The following is a 20,911-nucleotide window of genomic DNA, read 5'->3' as shown; positions in this document are numbered from 1 at the left end:
AGGAGGGTTGTATAAGTAGTGAATGTAAAACGAATTCTTCGTCTCTCAAGAAGAGTGATGATCCGCAGGAGGCTCTCGGATTCGTTCGGAACGAGCTCCTGTACTCATGACAACTGCCCGGGTACATGACTGCACACTTGTGCTCCTATAATGAAATGACAATGTTGTGTTATGATGGGAACGCAAAAGTAATCTTCAGAGAAATTCCTGCTGTGACCCTGCAGGGCCTCCTAGATAGATAAGGCCCAGCTGTGTATATATTGTAGGTGTTATTTGATTTCAGGTGCATTCTTTCATGGAATCATCATGGCTGCCTCTTTTCGGTCCAGGCTTTCTTGGTTGATCAGTTTCCTCCCATCAGTGATGTGTTTCCAAGGATACCGGCATATCCAGGTGGCTTCCAGTGGCAATATAACATCCATCAATCATGGAAGGAATAGAGTATTTTACCAGCGGAGGATTGGCTACAATTGCAAGAGTAGTGAAACAAGGCAATTTAGCGGGCGGAGACCACGGTGCGGCTCCACTAAAAGCTGTGATAGCTGCTCGTAATGTGAGGACATTGTGAAACAAAATGTTCCCACTGGAGATCTCTGCCAGTGTCTGCATGTGTTTGACTCTGTCACCTCAGACAACACCTCACATGTACGTCCATACACATGTGCACTTGTCCTCACTCCGTCCCTCAGCCGAGGCGGCAGACACACATGCTCACACACACAAGAGGCGACTCTGTGTTCTCTGAGATGGTCGTCTGCTGTGGACATGTTGAAACAGAGCAAGTTGTTTGTCCATCAGATGAGTTAATGGAGGGAGTAGATGGAGGTGGAGGAGCCAGGACAACCAGGGGTGAATGTGTGCCGAGGAATGGCTCCTCACATTCAGGACAGTTATCTTACTCCTCCATAGATTTCTCTGTAGGTTCCCTTGTCTCATCTGAACACGCTCGCTGTGAATCTCATTTACTCACTTTGTCTCTTCTCTCACCCTCTTCATCTCCCTTTCCCCTGCCTCTCACCGTGCTTCCTCTGTCATCCTCTTCCTCAGCTCATAGCATCGAACATGGAGGGAAAGAGCAGCCCCAGTGAGGTGTTGGTGTGCACCACCAATCCAGACAAACCAGGCCCTCCATCCACACCTTGTGTCATCGCAGCGACGGCCTTCGGATTCACCGTCACATGGGGTAAACACAGGCACACGTTTACCGCCACACGGACGAGAATATTCATAACACACATACATACACACACACTCAAAAGATGCAAGTAGAAATATACACACTTAATGTAAAATGCATAATTTCGACCATCTAACGGACCATTACAACCAAAAGAATATAATCCAGCTAAGGGCAAATTCGCAAAATGATCATGAAATTGAGGTTTTAGAGATAGTTTCACAAGAAAAGCAAGAAAAATTAAAGCTTCACTTCTTTTTTTAATTTGGTGGCCAAATGATTAAAAAAACTAAATTAGAAAAACACTCAGCAGAGCTCATACCTCTTTCAAAGTCCAAGAGTCTCCTTGAATTCAATCAAGCTGCACCAAATTGCACAGACGTATAAATATCAGTCTTCGGAATGTCCTTGATGTTTTTCTTTCTTCAACATCCATTAATTATTCTCTGGAAAATCAGCAAAAATGTCAGAAAATGCCCGTAAAACATCACAAATTCAAGGAAATTGATTATAAAGAACTCCTGCATCCCCATTAAAACTGTAATAAGTTCTTCCCTGACCCAAAACCCATCCTTTCATTAAGGCTCGATGGAAACTGTCCAGTAGTTGTTTTTTTTTGTGATCTTGCTGACAAACCAACAAACAAATGGACAGGGGTTGAAATTGAAAATCCTCCTTGATGCAGGCAAAAAAGTTAAAAGGATCTGTTTGAGGCTCATTGGGCTCTGACCTTTATTCTCACCAAATCCAACAACACTTTACTAATATATGTTTATTCTTTACCTGAAGCCATTTATGTGGGAAATTGTTTTATATTCTATCTAGATTGTTGCTCCTGATGTTTATATGTGACTAAAATAAATCCATCCACAGATCCTCCGCAGGACAACGGGGGCTCAGAGGCTCTGACGTACCTGCTGGAGATCTCAGAGGGCTGCTCTGAAGGTACGATGTCCGTCTGTTTGTCCGATCGTCCATCATCTCCATACATTCAGCTAATTTAGCTGCTTGTTCTCAGTCCGCGCTCTTATAAAACAAAGCACAAAATGTACCATGTGTCCCCTCTCCACTGTACCTGTTCTCTCCATGTGTCCATTTCCCTCACTTACTCCCCCTAAGAGGAGTAGCATCCATAATTCACTGTTTGTTAGCATCAATTTAACACACAGCGTCGCTTGGATTGCCTCAGATCTGCTCTCCAGGAAAACTAAGTGTTTTCTTGTGTCTTTGAGTTCATGCGACAGCGAGGGGAAACGGGACATGGTTTAGATTAATTTGTTCTCAGTCACATGAAAGACAGAATCAACAGGAGTACATCTTTTTTTTACGTTACAACACTGCATCGGACTTAATTGGTTAATTAGTCTGAATTGATGTACTCGGTTAATTCAGTTTCTCACTTATATCGTCGGAGCTAATTTGCACAGCCAAACATTTCTCGTGCCTCTGCATCGGCGACATCTGAGGGCCAAGGCATTTTGTTTGGTTTACTGTCCCTCTGTCCCTCTGTCCATCCGTCCGTCCTGTTTCAGCTGAACAAAACCTCTCAGGAACACCTTCAGGGAATTTCTCGTTTCTTAGTAATTTGGAATCTGAGAAGTGCTCACTAAAACACTAACTGAGAAAATATTCAGATGGATTTCTATTCGGATAAAATAATGAAGTGATAACATTCATCTCATTAAGGTCAATTGTCAGGGCGACATCATCATTTTCTATTTAATCACTTTATTAGTCCTTTATTTAACAACATCATTCAGGGACAGAATCTGTCTTCATCTGTCTATTGTCTCTTATGGCTCCTCTTTGTTTCTTTGTCCCTTTCTCATCTTTCACCATCACTCTGACAACCAGTGGCTCAGGACGACTCTGATTCATCCCTTTGTGTTTTTTGTGATTAATCAAATGTGTGTGTTCCTGTGTGTGTGTGGGGGGGGTACTGCTCTGTAACAGATGTTTAAGTAAACTAAGAAAGTCAGTTCCATACAACAGTCTCTGTTGCTTCCACATTGTTGGAAGTTCACTTGAATCCACAAAGCGTATGTTACATAATCACAATACATTAGCTTTCAGTGCTGCGGTGCAAACAGAACCTGCATTAGCTGTTTCACAGGTGGAGTCAATTCAGGAGCCCACACAATCTGTTAATGTGCCACAAATAGCAACACAATGTGGTGCAGGTGTTAAATACAATGAGATTCTATTTCTGGGAGAAAATAAATAGGTCCGCTGCAGAAATGCATACGTGACAGCAGGAGATGTATACGCTTCATGTTTGTTTGCCTGCGTATACGATCGGTTATGTAATCGCGTGTTATCTCTTCTGTTGTGCGATTTGCTGGCGTGTGCGTGCAGCGGGCCAGTGGGAGGTGGCGTACAGCGGCCCAGCAACAGAATGCATGTGCGAGCGCCTGACACCCGGGACCCTCTACCGCCTACGTGTGTGTAGCATCACCACCGGGGGACACAGCCAGGTAAGACACACACACAAACACACAAGTTTAAAGTGGTTGCCTTAATTGAACTTTGAATTTTCACCGTGACTCATCAGCATTGTGAGAAAATCGAAACTACACAAACACATATTGAACAAAGGGCCTGTAACTCTTATTAATCAAATGGTGTCTAATTATTGTCCCTCCTCTTCTCTTTTGTTCCCCCTGTGTTTGTCTCTGCTCCTGAAGTGCACTGTCGGTGTTCCGGTTCGTACGTCAAGCGTGCCGCCAGGCCCCTGCCAGCCGCCAAGGATTGTGGGTAAAGCCAAACACAAGGAGGTGCAGTTAGAATGGGGTGAGTGCAGACACACACGTACGCCATGTTTAGCTTTATTCTCCAGAATGTATTTAGGTTAGGTCGGCCAAATCGTCCTCTGGCAGTTGAATATGTTTCCTGGCCAGCTCTAATGTAACCTTAGTCAGCCATGTTTCGGCCTAATTGAGCCTTAATTTAGCCCATTAACCGCCTTTACCTCGCCTCATATCTGACTTCAGTCCCCTAACGCCGGCCCATTATTGCAGATTAGTGCTGTTATTTGTTGGCAGGCGAAGTCTCCCGGCCTGAAACGCAGAGGAAGCTCATGGTTGAGCCGGTCTAATACAGCTGGCCACGGCCCTAATCAGCTCGCATTCAGGCAGCGCTTGCCATATTTTACGATTGACTGGAGCTGAAGGTCAGAGAGAACGTGTTGGAGGGGCTTCCCCCACTGTAGCCGCCATTTATTACCCTCACCACGCTGCAGCCAACATAAAGCATCTGGAGGGAGGACGTTTGGAAGTGACTTATAAATGTACCTGAAGAACTGATCCGTAAACACGTGTCCCTGAAAATGAAACGCTATCTTGAATGAATCTTGAAAATGTTTGTATAGAAGATGTTAAGATTCTTCTTAAGTTTTATATGAATATAAATACTTTAAACATTGATACACAACATCCTTTGCACTTCTGTCCGTCCAGGGAGAGCGGCCCTTCACTAATCTTTTCCATCATCCTAGTCATTGGTTAAAGGCCGAGGATGTCTCACCTAATTGTGATTTGTGGATTTGGGCTCTTCTAATAGAATCTGAGTGACTGAATGATTTCCATCGCACAAAGACAGCTGTAGCCGGAGACACATGTCCGTCCATCCTTCCTTCCTATTCTTGTGAACGCACAATGATGCAGTGATGACATTTTTACATCCAAGACGTCAAGGGAGCAGAAAGGGAGATAGTGTCAAACTGTAGTAATTGTCAATATAATGATTACTTCTATTTTGCCAGGAAATACACTTAGTACGTTTCATTCAATTCCTTCAAAGTCTTCACTCGTGTATAATGAGTCCTGGCTGACATGGATGTAATTTGTACCTTTGGTGCTTGGCTGCGTTTCGAATACGTGTCCTCAGACTAAGATTTGATTCTCTGCCTCTGTGCTCAGACTCCCCCGTCTGTGATGTCGTGTGTGAGGAGTGTGTGTTCAGTCTGGAGATGAGCGAGGGCGACACCAAGCCAGCAGAGGTTTACCACGGGTCGGAGCTGCAATGCACGGTCAGCAGTCTGCTACCTGGAGCCACGTACAGCTTCCGACTGCGGGCTGCCAACGAGGCGGGGGTGAGGAAATTCACACACGCACACAGCGGGAATGTCTTCAGGAATTATCACAAAAAAAAGAAGTGGAAAAGCCTTCAGCAGGGGCAAGACCATAAAATCCACAAAGTCATTATTTTCAGTTTAGAAGCATTAAATACTCTGTTTAATGGCCACTTGGACCACTAAATATATATGTACATACAAACAGGGGCCAGCAGGTATTAAGTGTCCCAGACAGTCTGAGCAGTGGTGGTGTTTGGATTGGAGTGAACCACAGACTGGAGCTAACACTTGATTGATTATTCTCACAGACAAGAGTCAACTGGAGCTCAGACCAGCTGATTGGCACAAACACAGTGTACACACTTTAAAATAGGAAGCAGGGAACACCGAACAAACAGCTCACGTAACCGTACAAAGACACACAACTCACGTGTCCACACACACACACGCAGGTAACACACACACCTCTAATTGTTGATGTGTGTTTCTCTTGCAGTTGGGAGCACACTCTGACCCCACAGAGGTGACGACAGCAGCGGGTCCTCCTGGCCAGTGCGGGGCGCCACTCATCACTCTCACCAACAACACTTGTGTAACGCTTAACTGGGAGGTGAGACCCCCCCCCCACACACACACACACACACACAGAAATCACACCCATATTAATCAAAACGAAAGAAACTTCTTGTATGGGCATAGAAAACAAAGACAAGACGGAAAGAGACGGAGCGGCCACATTTTTACAATCTGTGTAAAAATCTGCCGAAACTCCCCTGACCTAAAAACCTGCAGCTTTGAATTTGTCTGCATGGTGTGTTGTTAACTAGTTCACCCAGCAGACCATTCATCATAGGACCCCAGCTTTCCTGGACGATGTTTTGAAAATGAAATAAAGTCCTTGGTGTTGTATCTGAAATTAAATCAATCCTGTCAGTATTTCAGAATAATTTATGGCTGATTTGCTTTTTTTATTCCAAGTTCCCATTGATTTCTCTGAGCTGAGTGTGTGTGTGTGTGTCTCTGTGTGCCGCAGAGTCCCGAGGGTTCGGGCACAGACATCTCCGAATATCGTTTGGAGTGGGCGAGGGAGGAGGAGCCCATGGAGCTGATCTACTGTGGATCGGCCACACAGTGTGAGCTGTCAGATCTGACGCCTGCCACAGACTACTGCTGCAGGCTACAGGTGACACAACCAGAAACGCACACTCCAACACAATCATGGGCGATCACGTCCGCTAACGGGCCAACCTGCATTCATGCACAGGCACACAGATGTTTGCATACAGGAAAAGGGGAAGGGGCATGAATGATGCATGAACACAGATATGCAGACACACATGCAAAAATGAGACCAACTGTCAACAACATTCAATCAAGCAAAACACAAAACCACACACACTCGTAATTTGTTTTCAGACATGACACATTTTCTGGAGTTTGACTTAATGACGTGAACAACGCAGCAGTCAAACGCATTCACAACTACAAGAGAATCTCTAGATCTCTTGATTCTGCTGTGGGGTTGTGTTAACAGTGCATCAACACAGTTGGCACCTTCGTCTGTGTCTCTTTTTCACCCTGAGATATTTTGTATTCATCTAGTTTTTTCGGTCGTGTTTTAGAAACATCGCCACAGGCCCATGCAGCCATTTCCCTGCTGTGTTCTCACATCGGCTCGTTCAGACACTATCTGGAGTTTCAATCCAACCTGATTATCCGGAGCCTCTGACTTGGACATTTGCTTTCTCACATACAAAAAAACGTCCTATTTCACAATGTTACCGATTCCTGGATCTGCCCCTTTGTCCAGATAGGTTGTTTGAAATTCATGGAAATCAGTTGGGTAGTTTTTGCGTAATCCTGCTCGTAAATGATCAAATCGACCACTTCACAAACTGCACGGGGGTGAAAACATAATAACCTTGGTGGAGGAAAGAAACATTTCCACACAAATATCAGCCAAGGGAAACATCACAAGTTAGAAACACACACAGATGGACAGAGACAAGAGACAAGAGACTTATAATAATTGATTTTGTCAAGTGCCCTGACTCTTAAGCTCAAGCATCAATATCTATCGTTCCTCCTCTGTGTAACACACACACACACACACACACACACACACACACACACACACACACACACACACACACACACACACACGTACGTCCAATAAATGTATGTTTTATGGCTCTTCCCCTTTATGGTTTCATTTATATAGTTTTAAGAACAGGTCAAGGTCGTCCCACTGTCCTAATCAGTTATTTGATTTTGTGTGTATGTGCACACAATACATCTACATGTCCTTATGTGCATTGATGCAGCAGTGTGCACGTGTGTGTGCACGTGTGTGTGCACGTGTGTGTGTGTGTAAGAATACGACAAGAATACCAGATTCACTCTGACAAGACGCTCTGGTTTGGTCGAACTGGACGTGACCCCTCGTGTTCTGTAGCTGCAGGTGATGCTTCATTATTGTTCCATATGTGACAGCTCGACGTGCACACTTGAGGTAGCAGGACATCATAGCACAGGCGAGGTTAATCTGGAGGCTTTGTTCTTTGGCTAAAATATATATTCGACAGCTGAGGATAAATCAGAAATACTACTTGAAAATAAATGTCCTCGTCTCTGACCCTCGAGGTATGTCCACTGTTTACTGCCAAAACAAAGAAGTAAGTCAAGACTTCTCTGTAAGTGCTCACTGTGGAATTATTCCTCGACTCTGTGATGTGGACTCAAGTTAATATTGTTGGTGTGTTATTGGAAAGTGGCCGTGGCACATTTTTATACTTTAAAATAAGTGTTCCCTGTGTTTTTGGAAGTGTTGCATTTATTTAGTTATTTAAATTACAATACATCCATCACTTTCAGGAAAGATTTCTGGTCTTGCTCGAGTGCTCATTTTGCATTCAGATTAAAATAAAACCATTTAAGTTTTATTTCTTTATTTCAGTTTAGGCTTTCAGAATAAAGAAGCTGTTTAAAAAAAACAGTAGATATATTTTGTCCTTGTTTGTGTGAGGCAATAACGCAGGATATTGCAAATCAAAAATGATTGAGGAGCATTTAAGATAAGAGGCTTTAGGTGAATATAAATGTGTCACACAGCAAAAGAAATTGACTTATGTTCTTAGACAACTAATTTGAATTAATTTCCCTCTGCAGGATTTCTTGTTTTCATCTTCTCCCCTCTTGCTCTCTGTCGAGTCTTTGTATTTACTTATCCCCCCCCTTTCATATCTCTCTTCACCTCCTCTCTGTCCACATGTCCCTCAGTCCCACCTCTGACAATCATCCCTTCCCCTTATCTCCATCAGCCGTCTCACAATCTCTGTATTTTCTTTTTTGTCTCTCCCGTTCAGGCGGTGAATCAGGCGGGCGCTGGCCTTTACAGCGAGCAGGTGAGTTTCAGGACCCCAGCGACGACTCCCGACCAGATCTCGCCTCTCGTCCTCCTGGAACTCCCCACCTCCACTGAGTGTGGGCACTCCCCGTCTACCTGCCTCCTCCTGAAGTGGGATGAGCCGAACAGCAACGGGGCGGACGTCACCTCCTACGTCATCACCCTGGACGAGCAAACCATCGCCGTGGAGTCAGGGACGAGTCACCTGGTCACAGGCCTGCAGCCAGACACCGAATACAGGTACTGAAATAACTTTGATCTATGTCGATGATGGTCACTAACCATGAGGCTGAGGGGAAATATTGGATTGGATGTCCCTAAACATCTGATGACATGTACCATATTGGAAAAATAGTCGCAAAGCCACCATCTCACTTATACTTATATATTGTATCAAGGATGAAAAAAACACGCCATCATAAGTGTGTGTGTGTGTGTGTGTGTGTGTGTGTGTGTGTGTGTGTGTGTGTGTGTGTGTGTGTGTGTGTGTGTGTGTGTGTGTGTGTGTGTGTGTGTGTGTGTGTGTGTGTGTGTGTGTGTGTGTGTGTGTGTGTGTGTGTCGGATAGTGTGTGTGTACATAAATGTAAATGTGTGTATATGTTTGTATACATGCCAATATTATCATTACAACAGCTCCAGCATTTGTGTCTGCATCTATGGGAATATAGCATATACTGTATATATAGTATAATCATATATACTGTATAATAATACATCATATATTTATACCTATATATGTTTATTGGTAGTAGTAGTAGTAACTAGAAATGGCTTCTGTGATGTTTGCTTGAGCAGCGATTGCTAACTGAAGCAGCAGTAAACAACCACTTGGTAACATTTAGCGCTGGCTACCGCTGTCATGTCCCTGTAAGCAATCCAGTGATTGTGTGTTTGTGTGATTGTGTACATGCATGTGAATGTGTAGTGAGTTCTTTGAATGCGGTGGAAAAAGACAGGGTTTCCAAGGTAGGGGGCCGTGCAAAGAGGCAGAGTGATCACACGCCATTGTTTTCATTCTCAGGTTGTTTTTGTCCAATGTCACTTTGTTCTCTTGCATAATCGCTGCTACTGAGGCAGAACACTGTGTGTGTTTGTGTGCATGCGTGTCTGTCAGTGGGAGTTTGTGTGTGTTTGGCAGTGACGGTAATGCAGGTTGTTATTTACAGCAGTGGGGTACTTAAAATAATATTATTCTCATTTTATTTGTGTGTATGGTTTTGTGAAGGACCAAAGCAAATGTTGTTTGCTCTGTCAGGAGCGGAGCTTTGCCAGTGCAGGATGAAAATATCCCTGTTCTGAGGTCAGATGTGACCTTGCAACAAACAGTTGTATGTTCAAGGGAATAAAAGTAACTTAAATGTTAAATAATAAAACCCGTAAATAATGAATTCGATTTTTTTTTTTTTTCTTCGAAATACATCACATGTTTTTATTGTGATCCTGAGCTTGTAATGAATGATTTTAGTGAAAAAGCTGAGCAGCAGAGATTTCTTTATATTTCAGATAAAGGTTTTGACCTCTGACGTATCAGCTTTTTGTTCAGGAAACGTTCCTCTTTAGTTTGCTTTACATCACGATAACACAAGAAATGCTATGAAGCATCTGTTTGGAACCCAATTAAGTAAAAGTCTTTGTGGCTAAAAATAATCCCTCATCATCTTCATCAAAAACTGAGATTCTTTACCTTTCAGTCCCTTCCTTTTCAATCTCTGCTCACCTACCATCTAATTACCCGGTGCATAATTGCAGATGGATGGATGGATGATAGATGGACGAACATTGCCCTTTCTCCTCCGTCTTCACCCAGACGAATGGATTAGAATGAAAGGTTGCAGTTACACAGAATCAGCAATTAAATGTCAGATGGTGGTTCCTCTCGAGTCGAGCGCCTCTGATATGGATGCTAATCAGACATTGACGGAAAATAGGTGTGGAAGGTAGACAAGGAGGAAGGCAGCAGGGTAGAAAAATGACTGTTAGTGCTTTTCAATTGGCAGCACATGCGTGTCATTGGACAAATGTTCTTTCCAAACAGTAAATCATATATGTGATGTTTTTCAATGTTTGTTATATATATATATATATATATATATATATATTCGGAGAAAAGCTGGGCCAACTAGTCTGACATATTGAAGTCTGATCCCCGGCGAGTAAATAGAATCATAATGAAAAGGGGGGGGGAACGGTGATGGGAGGATGGATCCAAGGTCAAAGCGTAAACACTGGATCAGCCTCTTTGCTGTAAATTACCCCACCATTAGACACAAAATAGGTCTGTAAACACACAGAGAAAAAAACTGAACAAAAAGTCCAGTTCTGGGTCATGAACTTCATCCCTGCTCATATTCCTACTAAAATGATGCACTAGCACTGGCAGCCATGTTGCGTTTTTCACCGTTTACAAAGACCTTTCCTTTTAAAATCGATAACGATATCCTGATCCGCTTCTCTCTGTGGTTTTTCCAGCGTACAGATCCAGGCGGTGAATGCCATCGGCTCCAGTCCCGCGAGTCCCACCCTGCAGGCCAGGACACGGCCCCTCCCCCCGGCCCCGCCCCCGCTCGAATGCTCGGCGGCCGGCCCTCAGAGCCTGAAGCTGAAGTGGGGCGAGAACGTCAGCCACACGCGCGCCCTGCTCGCCGACGACATGGTCTACATGCTGCAGATGGAGGACAAGAACCACAGGTGGAGCACACGCAACTTACATGATTTGTGGTGTAGACTGAGAGAGGATGTGGTTTATTGTTTCAGACCACGTGGAAATGTCAAAGATAAAACATCAAATATCCCCAAAACTCACAATTACATTCAAGAAAGTTAACAACAACCTCATGTATATGAATGAGGTTGTTGTCTATCACAGCCCCTCCTTCAGACCCTCTATTACATCATAGTCTACCCTACACTCAGAAAATTCTAATCGTGGAAATCGCTGTAGTTATAGTCGACTAGACGCTGATGGTTGTATAGTTCACTACTTTTCCTTTGGGGGTTGCAAGACGGCTGCAGCCAAGTTCACCCTGGACATGTAGGCAGTGTATCGCAGATCCAAGACGAATGACCATTCACCTACAATAAATTAAGAGTCTCAGATGTCATTGTGCTCTGCTGATTGAAATCAGTGCAAAACTGTGTATTTGATTTTCTCTTTATTCCCTCTTTCACTGTACTTTCCCATTCCAATTGTACACACACACTTTATTCTGTAGGGTATGTTCCTAATTCTAAATGTTCTTTCTTACTTTAGTGGGAATTTGTTAAAGTTGTGATTGGCAAATCAAGACCCAGAAGGTCAATACCACACACACACACACACACACACACACACACACACACACACACACACACACACTGGGGTGTGTGTGTGGATGCAGTAACCAGATGTACCAGGGAGTAGACACGTTGAGGGTATCTAGAACCAGCCGGGATACAGCTTCCAACAATTAACCCTCCATTTAACTGACTGGTTGAGCAGGAGAGAGAGAAGCAGGTAGAGACGGAATTAGAAGAACAAGGAGGAGAAGGAGCAGAACATGACCATCGACTAAAACTGACAGGACGTTAAACACACGGTTAGAAAGAGCATGAGGAGGGGAATTTGTTTTAGTTAATGTTAGAGACAGAAAGCAGTGGGGATGAACGACGAGGCAGGAAAACAGAACAAACTGAGCCACGTTTACCTCCTTACGGTTCCTGTCAGAGTTGTCGCGCTCCCTCCCTCCATCTCGCCCTCCGCCATTATGGTTGGACGGGTGTCAGTGTGGGAATTAAGGCTTGGCTGGCATCAAGTCCCAGGTACCTTGGCACCCCTGGAATGGGCCAGAGAGCAGCTGGTGGCAGGCTGGGATCTATTAGCCTCTGCGACACACACACACACACACACACACACACACACACACACACACACACACACACACACACACACACACACACACACACACACACACACAGGCATACAATCACATATGCATGCACGTAGGCACAAACACACTCCCTACTAGTTTAAATGAAAATGGCTTTCACAGCGATGAGAGTTTAATCTGCTGTTTTAATTTGAACTGTGATGAGTGTTTATATTTGGATGCATCTGTGTCCATGCTTACGTCTGTTCTCACCAAACCTGGTGCTGATGGTGTTTTGTGAATCATCCTGTAATTTATTTTTACCTGCAATTGGTTTAAATTGATGGGGGTGGGGGGGGGAATTAGGCAGATGTGATTTATTTATTTATTCTGATTATATGAATAGTGTGGCTCATTCTGGAGTCATACATGATGAAAGAGACGATAATATTTCTCATTATTTACAGTCAGCCCAGTTTCGGTGTCATTTCGTTATTTTATTCACATAGAAACAAGAGTGTAGTCTTTATAAAATCAGCAAAACATTAGTGTAATGTATATAAATCAGTTTTTCGATTATGTCTCAGATATAAAGATATTGAAGTGAACTAAAGTGGCTTTTCACAGGAGAAGCTGATTTCTCACAGATTTATAAGTTTCCTTTTTTCTTCCTGCTCTCTGATAGTAAACTTTAATACGCGTTTTATTCAAGTGGGACTCAGTGAATTAAATCTTGCTGTCCCTGTTTGATTTATCCTCACTTTATATACAGCAGAATATGCCGATGAATGAAAACGTAGAGAGATATACTTTAATTGTTTTAATTTTAAAAAGTGAAATTTTGCAAACTCTGTTCATAAATGTTCATAAAATCCCACAGGGGGGGGGTTTGGAAGTATGTCAAGAGTAATAATAAGGAAGTATCTGATCTTTTTACATAAACTGCAACTTTTTTATTTAACCTAATATTTAAATTGATTGAGTTTTCCAAATATGCATTAGGATCACAGCGAAGGTTTCATAGAATTCACTTAAGGAAGCTAATCACTTTGCAGCGTTGTATTGTGAGCGTGGATTAGATGCCGTCAGTTACTAGAAGGCTGTGAGCAGGAGGGATGATAAACAAGATGATATATTCAGATACAAATTCAGTTAATTTAGTAAAGACACACATAGCAGCGTCTCCACTCAGCCCAAATACACACACACACACACACTATTTCACTCTCTCCTCTTCGTCTCCACCATTTGCTCCATGAGGTAACCGTCCATCAGGTCTGTAATTGGCTGAATGGCTCCGTAATGACGACGTGTGACTCCGGACTGTTTCAGCCTAATTGTCTTTACTTAGGATTCATTAGTCGCAGCTACTGGTGATTCTGACAAGACGTTTAGGCGAATTCACAGCTGTTGCTTCACTCTGTGTGCGTGTGTGTGTGTGTGTGTGTGTGTGTGTGTGTGTGTGTGTGTGTGTGTTCGTGCGTGTGGCCCCAGTATTGGGGACCTTAATCTATTTACACAGTCACATTATGGGGACTTGTCGTCTTTATGGGGACAGAAAGGACGTCCCTATATGTAAATAATAGAATTTTAAGGTGAAGACGTGTTTTAAATTTAAGTGAAGTTCAGGTTAAGATTAAGGTTAAAGTTAGGGTAAGGGTTAGGTAAGTAGTAACTATGTTCAAGGCTAGAGTTTGTCTCCAGGAAATCTCTCTGTGTGTGTGTGTGTGTGTGTGTGTGTGTGTGTGTGTGTGTGTGTGTGTGTGTGTGTGTGTGTGTGTGTGTGTGTGTGTGTGTGTGTGTGTGTGTGTGTGTGTGTGTGTGTGTGTGTGTGTGTGTGTGATCAACAGACAGCACTATTCCGTCTAAGCTCCTCCTCTTTCTCATTCCACTTAGCAGGAATTATTATTAATGGTGAAATTGCCATGGCAACCAGCTAATCATATTAAATGATATGAAACCCATCATCTTGCCAGTGGCAATTTCTGCAAATATACATTTTTATAGATTTTTTTAATGTCTGTTTTGTGTTTTTGACTCTGCTGCACGTCCCTGACTGTCCCCGACTGATGTTGTTCATATTTATTCATCCTATTTTATTGTTAGAAAGGTGACTTCACCTCCAGAGGACCTCTGCAGACATGTGCACACAATTTCATAAACATCCTGCCTCCCACCTCCTCTTTTCTCCCCCTCTCTGTTTTTCCCCTGTCCACCCTGCCGTGTCTTCTGTATTAGTGCATTAGCTGATATAAAAAAAAGCTGTTTTCACAGGTTCACAATATTGAATCCCTCGTTTTTCTTATTCTTCTTCTCCTCCCACCCCTCTTTCACTCCTATCTCGCCTGTATGCAGACTTCTTCCGTCTTCCCCCGCGCACAGCTTTCGAATTTTCACTTGTTTTCCTCACTCCCCCGTTGCCCGGTTGTTGCCCTTTAAAAGCCGACCGAGTTTGTTTGATTTTTCTCATTTCGCTTGAGAAATGAGACTCACTTTGTATTTACTCAAAATGCCTTCTGGCAGGGGTACTGGCAGTGTAAGGGTGCCATGGCAACATGTAAGAAAGAAAGGATTCAACCTTGTGACACAATGGATTTTTTAGACGGATGCAGGTGGAAGAACATGCACTGAGGGGAAAGCTTAGTTGCTGTCACTCATAAGAACTATTCATTCATACAGCCCCCATCCATCCATCTTCTGTCCAATTCTCTGTCCTTCAGACTTTCCTAAATTTAATCCCTCCATCATTTCATCCATCCAAAATTGCTTCTTTAATTCTCCATCAATACATTTTCCCACCCATCTGTCAGTCAGGCCGACCATTTGTTTATCCCTCAGGCTAAAAGTAAAGACATATCCCTCTTTGGTGTTATTGTTGTTGTTTCATCCCTCGTTTCCCACTGAGCAAAGTTGTTTCTCTGTCTCTATTATAAACCGTATGAATAATGAGCCATGTATGAAAGAGTGTGGATACCAGACCCAAGCCCGCAGGGACCAGAACTCCACCTGTCAGGACTCGTCTGGTCCCGTCGGTTCCTGAATTTGCCGTTTTTTGACAAAAACAATGACAATTATATTCGTGTTTGGGTCCAATTCAGTCACGTTTGCTGGGCTACTTGATGTTTTACACTGCACGCGTCTGCAATGGGGGAAAACTGACTGGGGTTGGGTTCAGGTCGGACTTTTCTCTCGGGCTTGGAAACGTCGAGACAGAAAATTTCAGCCTGAGCTCCACTCTAACGTATGATACACCGATTATAAAGCAATAATTAAATAAATCATGTCTACTGAGTTGGACTCGACAGCAAAAAGTTCATCATGACATTTTTATTTCGGATACAGCATTTTGTTTCTGTGTATTACAAAAACTGCTGAAGGGGTGCAGCAACAAAGATGCTGGATAACGTCATGCCAACATGAAGGGCTTTATCTTTTCAGCCTGAGTTGAACGATCGCGGCACTCTGTTTAATAACGAAGGGCTGGTGGAGTTAAAGCAAGATGTCTGCATCTCCATCACGGCAGCAAAATAAGGCCAATCTGACATTATAGATACATTTCTATTTCTTGATATCAGTAAAGAAAAATTCCAATATTTACATTCTAGAAAACATGGGCGTTAATAATGGGAACAAATCACACGTCTTTGTCTGTTTCTCTGTCCTCCTCTGCTCCTTGTCTTGTTAACTGCTCGGCTGGTTGGCTTCAACCCAAGGACGCGGTTCATCTCATTAAGTGTGGCCTGGTGATTTTTATGTGTGTGTTGTTTCCAGTCTGCGCTGCACTGTGCCGAGCGTTAATTGTTTTTGATTCTCTGCCACTCAGCTCCGGCCAAACGAGAAGAGGTCATGACTCGTAACGATGGAAAAGCTGACACACGCGTTGGCTTCATAATTATAAAATTTGCGAAATGCTTTTTTTTTCGGGGGGGCCGTGCAGTCGTTAGCTGAGCGTCCACAGAGGGTAAACAAGGGGAGACGGGAGGTGTCTGTGTGTGAGGAGAAGGATTAATGGCGCCATACATCAGCCAGAGAAACGCATCAGAGCTCATCAGGGATTTAAACATTCTATTAAACAACGGCATCCGTCATCTCTCCTTCCTCTTCCCTCTCAATGCAGATCCTCCATCATCGTCTCCCCTCTTATAATTACCCCTCTCCCCCCTACTCCCTCCTCCCTTATTTCATCCCTTCCTACAGAACTTGTTTTGACTTCCTTGCTCCCTCGCTGCCTCCTCTCCTCCATCACTTGTTCGCTCGCCTTCTCTTCTCTCCCACGACTTTCTCGCTCTCGGAGGCCTTCAACTTTTTTTTTTTTTTGCTGAAAGCCGATAATGGAGATAAATATGCCCTCCTCAGCTAAAATCCCCATTTATCACTGACTCACTCCAACTTATCTTTCCGTCAGTCCATCCATCCATCTATCTCGCCAGAAACTCCTCTGATGCTCTTTTCCATCAGATTTGTGACTACGTCCCGTCAGTTCCTATCCTGTTGGTTAACAAATCACCACTGTCTTTTTTTGTTATTTATTTTGTTAATATCAATATCATGTTAATATCAACATATGTTGATATTAACATGTGGTTTTTGTGATACGATCACAAGTGGACAGCTCTGAGTGCGCGTGTTCACCCCTGGCATTAAAATATGACTCATGATCGGATCTCACCTCCACGCTCAAATTTAAACACGTACGTCATTTTTGTTCATGAAGACCAAATGTTGTTTTTACCCACAAGTGGATGAATCTCGTTCAGCCGAGAAGAAAGATATTTACCAATTAATAAAGTATCGATCTTTATGTAGTGATCAGTGTTGATAATGTGGCGGTGGATACAAACAAATCAACGAGAAGAGGAAAAACAAGTTAAATTCATTGTGACACTGCAACGAGTCTACAGAGTAGGAGTTCCTTCATATGTGGCCCAGGATGCATTTGCATTCACACTGTTAAAACACTGTGGACACATGTGGCTCAAACCAACTCTGAATGTGGTCTGGTATGTGCGTTCAGACCTGTACTTAAAACTGTCCACTAAAGACCGGATCGCAAAAACCACATGTTAATACCAGGTGTGTGAGACATAAATAAGCTCATAATTGAGCAAGAAAATATTATTATAATCACACTTTTTGCAATGTATAAAAATGCAATGTTTTATTCATACTCAAGCTAGTGCTATGAGTAATACTCATTAAAGCTAGTGATGTCCAACACTAGCTATTAATAAGCTACTGCTGGGAATGCTTTATGTGATGAGTCACTAAGACTTGAAGGACATGTTTTAAACTCATAATTTTCTTTTGTTGTTATTACTTGAAAAGGTTTACAGCCTCAAATGTTCAGAAAATACATCACTTTCCTCGCACTGCTCATTGCTGCAGCTCCTCTTCTCAGCCTTGGTTTTAGCTCCTGTTCTTTAAGGCCCCCCCTCCTGGTTAAAGCCCAGTCTGCTCTGATTGGCCAGCTGGCACACTCTGTTGTGATTGGTCAACAGCTTCAAGCACGTATAGGAAACTTTGGCCTCGCCTCACCTGGCTTTGTTTGGGGACATGCAAGATGTGCGTAATGCCGCAGACGTATCGACCAGACGTCTGACGAGGTGTTTCAGGAGCTTCAGTGTTTCCTGTACGACAGATTAGCTCCTGTCACTACGAACTTTATGCTTTTTTACTTTGCAGAACTTTTACATTCACAAAGGAACCTGTACAACCCACAAGCAGAATGAAAAACTGAAATAGCATCACATGTCTCCGTTAAGGCCAAACACATCCATCTAATAATCAATTACGTCTAAATTGTTATAAACTTTACTGATTCTTTCACACCAGATATCGACGCCTCATTCTTCACTGCTTTTGTTATCCAAGTTTTCAACCGTGGGTTTCTCCAATACGTCTCCCTCTGATCTAATCTCTGCACCATCACTCTTTCTTTACTTCCTCCTGTCCAGCTTCGTCAGTCCCTCTCCCTTTTCTCATGCAGCCCTCCTCGGATTTCTCTCTCTCTCTCTCTTGGTTTTGTGACTCATTGTCTCTCCTTCCCCTCTTTGTGTTGTTTTCTGTCCCAGGTTTGTGACGATCTACCGCGGCCCCAGCCACACCTACAAGGTCCAGCGGCTTATCGAGTCCAGCAGCTACAGTTTCAGAATACAGGCCGTCAGCGACGCTGGGGAGGGTCCGTTCTCTGACACACACACCTTCTGCACCACCAAGTCTGTGCCCCCTGCCCTCAAAGGTAAACTCACCCAGCCAACGTGTGGGTTTTTGCTGGATGATGAAATCAAATCTTTTATCTTTTACAAAGATAGAAGTATCTTAGCAATTTAAGACTTACACAGTGTGTAAATCGGTTGTAATTCTGTCCAAACAAAAGAAGCAAACATGTGAACAGGAAGTCGCTGTAGCCTCACAACCTGTAGCATAAAATACAAAAATTAGAACACTGCTGCACACAGTTTGCTAAATATGCCTATTTTTTTGTCAAAATCTGCTTTGGTTCATGAGAAAATCACAAGAAAATGTCTCCGGCAATGTAAAAAAAGTCCTGGAATGGCCTTTTATATCAAATCCACTCCAGAAGTAATTTAATTGTCCCTTGGCCCAGAAACCACACCCTTCAAACCAAGTTTCAATAGAATCAGTTCTGCAGTTTTTGCATAATTTAGCTAAAGGTCAGACAAACAGCAATGAAAACCTAACCTGGATGGAGGTAACATGTTGCAGGAGGGCAAACTTAAACCTGACTTTCTAATAATTTCTAAATAAAATAGTTTGTAAGTGCATACAGGGAGAAATGTGTTTCATTAGTTGGTATTTTGTATAGTTTTAAATGAGAGAAAAACACCCATTTATTCTATTGCTAACCTAAGATATATTATTTATTACTTTAGTGTGAATTTAAAAGCATCATGTGATGTTTGTTGCGTTTGTTTTGGGTGAAATTTGACTGTCAGGTCAAGTGTATAACAGCTCTTAACATTATAACCAGTTTTGCCTTTGAATCTAGTGATGCATTAATGTCCAGATATGTCAATTTAAAAGTTGAAAGAGGTTGTGCCACCAGATCCGGCATAATGGCCCGAAATTGGCCTGATACATTAACAGGCCCAGACAGGACAGGACGTGTCAGACAGGACGTGTTTCTCGCAGCGTTGCTTTGAATATGGCCTCCAGTGTTTGGTCTTTTCTGTAAATTGAGGTGACGACCTGTTACAGCCACCAACACTCGCAGTAAAGCGTAGCCTCTCTGGTGATATAACCCCAGAGCATTATGGGTATGACTGTAAGGCTGTGAATGTGCAGCTCAGCATTGATGCATCGATAAAAAGGTTAATGGCCAACGGGGATAAAAACTGCGATGAGTGGAAGAGGTTGAGACAAAGCAGGTCCCCGGTTCTAAATGTTCTCTCAAATGTAAACCTGCATGTAGCTCAGCTGCTAATGCACTCCATCTTTGTTGTTATTTACAACATTATCTCCCCAAGGATGTTATTGCTTTGCAGAAAATTGTTGTTATTAAAAAAACTGAATTACTCCGCATGACTAATGTCTTCTTTTTGTTGTAGCTTACATCCAGGATGATGATGCTGGACCTACGCAGTTTAAATAGCTCGACGCTAAAAGCCATTAACAGGACTGTAACCATTAGTGCTGAAATGACCAATTAGACTCCAGCGGGGAGGTGGATGTTAGCATTCGATGATAAATAAGTGGCTAGTAAACAGCTGTGCACATATAGATGCAGTGTAGATAGGATTGCAATTATAGTGTGAATTATCAGGTAGCCGAATGCCTCTCTTCGTGCTGTCAATTCTGAAAAATCTTGTGATTAATTATCGTGCTTTGACGCCAACAGCTCCCAGAGTGCACCAGCTGGAGGGCAACATGTTCGAGATCACATGGGAGACGATCCCACCAATGAGAGGGGATCCGGTGAGCTACGTGCTCCAGGTGCTGGTGGGCCGCGAGTCTGAATACAAACAGGTTAGTCTCACACACACAAGGGGGGGGGGGGGGGGGGGGGGGGGGGGGGGGTGGGGGTTCAGGACTCTCAAACCACCCACACACCCAGACACAAATTTGCTTATTGAAGAATGAGCAAATTTCACACACACTATGTTTTCCCTGCTCTTGAGAGAAACGGCCTTCCTTGGTAATCTGCCGCGTCAGCAGTATTTATTGAACTGTATCTTAATGAGAATTACAACGCAGTAAAAAGTTTTTGGGCTGTGCTTGTTGAATTCATTGTGTAAAGATATATGGGATCAAGTGGCAGGCGGGTGGAGTGATGGGCGCAGTAGTAGACCCGAGACAGAAAGACATTTGCCTTCAGGGCCATTTTCCCCTCTGTTATTGAATTACTGAATGGTTACAGAGAAGAACTGCTGAGTGTGTGTGTGTGTGTGTG

General features: G+C 43.2%; 1 protein-coding gene across 1 annotated transcript in view; it reads left to right on the top strand.

Annotated features, from left to right (window-relative positions):
• fndc3ba (fibronectin type III domain containing 3Ba) overlaps positions 1-20,911 on the top strand; it is a 96,960-nt gene that overhangs the window by 69,405 nt on the left and 6,644 nt on the right. Inside the window, exons 16-26 of the mRNA XM_034577125.1 lie at positions 1,048-1,183; positions 2,051-2,122; positions 3,533-3,651; positions 3,862-3,967; positions 5,095-5,267; positions 5,746-5,859; positions 6,283-6,432; positions 8,615-8,895; positions 11,126-11,344; positions 18,573-18,739; positions 20,360-20,487. Coding sequence (XP_034433016.1) covers positions 1,048-1,183; positions 2,051-2,122; positions 3,533-3,651; positions 3,862-3,967; positions 5,095-5,267; positions 5,746-5,859; positions 6,283-6,432; positions 8,615-8,895; positions 11,126-11,344; positions 18,573-18,739; positions 20,360-20,487 — 1,665 coding nt within the window. The remainder of the gene's footprint in view (positions 1-1,047; positions 1,184-2,050; positions 2,123-3,532; positions 3,652-3,861; positions 3,968-5,094; positions 5,268-5,745; positions 5,860-6,282; positions 6,433-8,614; positions 8,896-11,125; positions 11,345-18,572; positions 18,740-20,359; positions 20,488-20,911) is intronic.

The sequence above is a fragment of the Hippoglossus hippoglossus genome, chromosome 22 (assembly GCF_009819705.1).
Source record: "Hippoglossus hippoglossus isolate fHipHip1 chromosome 22, fHipHip1.pri, whole genome shotgun sequence".
Taxonomy (NCBI): Eukaryota; Metazoa; Chordata; class Actinopteri; order Pleuronectiformes; family Pleuronectidae; genus Hippoglossus; species Hippoglossus hippoglossus.
The sequence above is the reverse complement of the archived record's forward strand: the minus strand, read 5'-3'. Positions and strand labels throughout refer to the sequence as shown.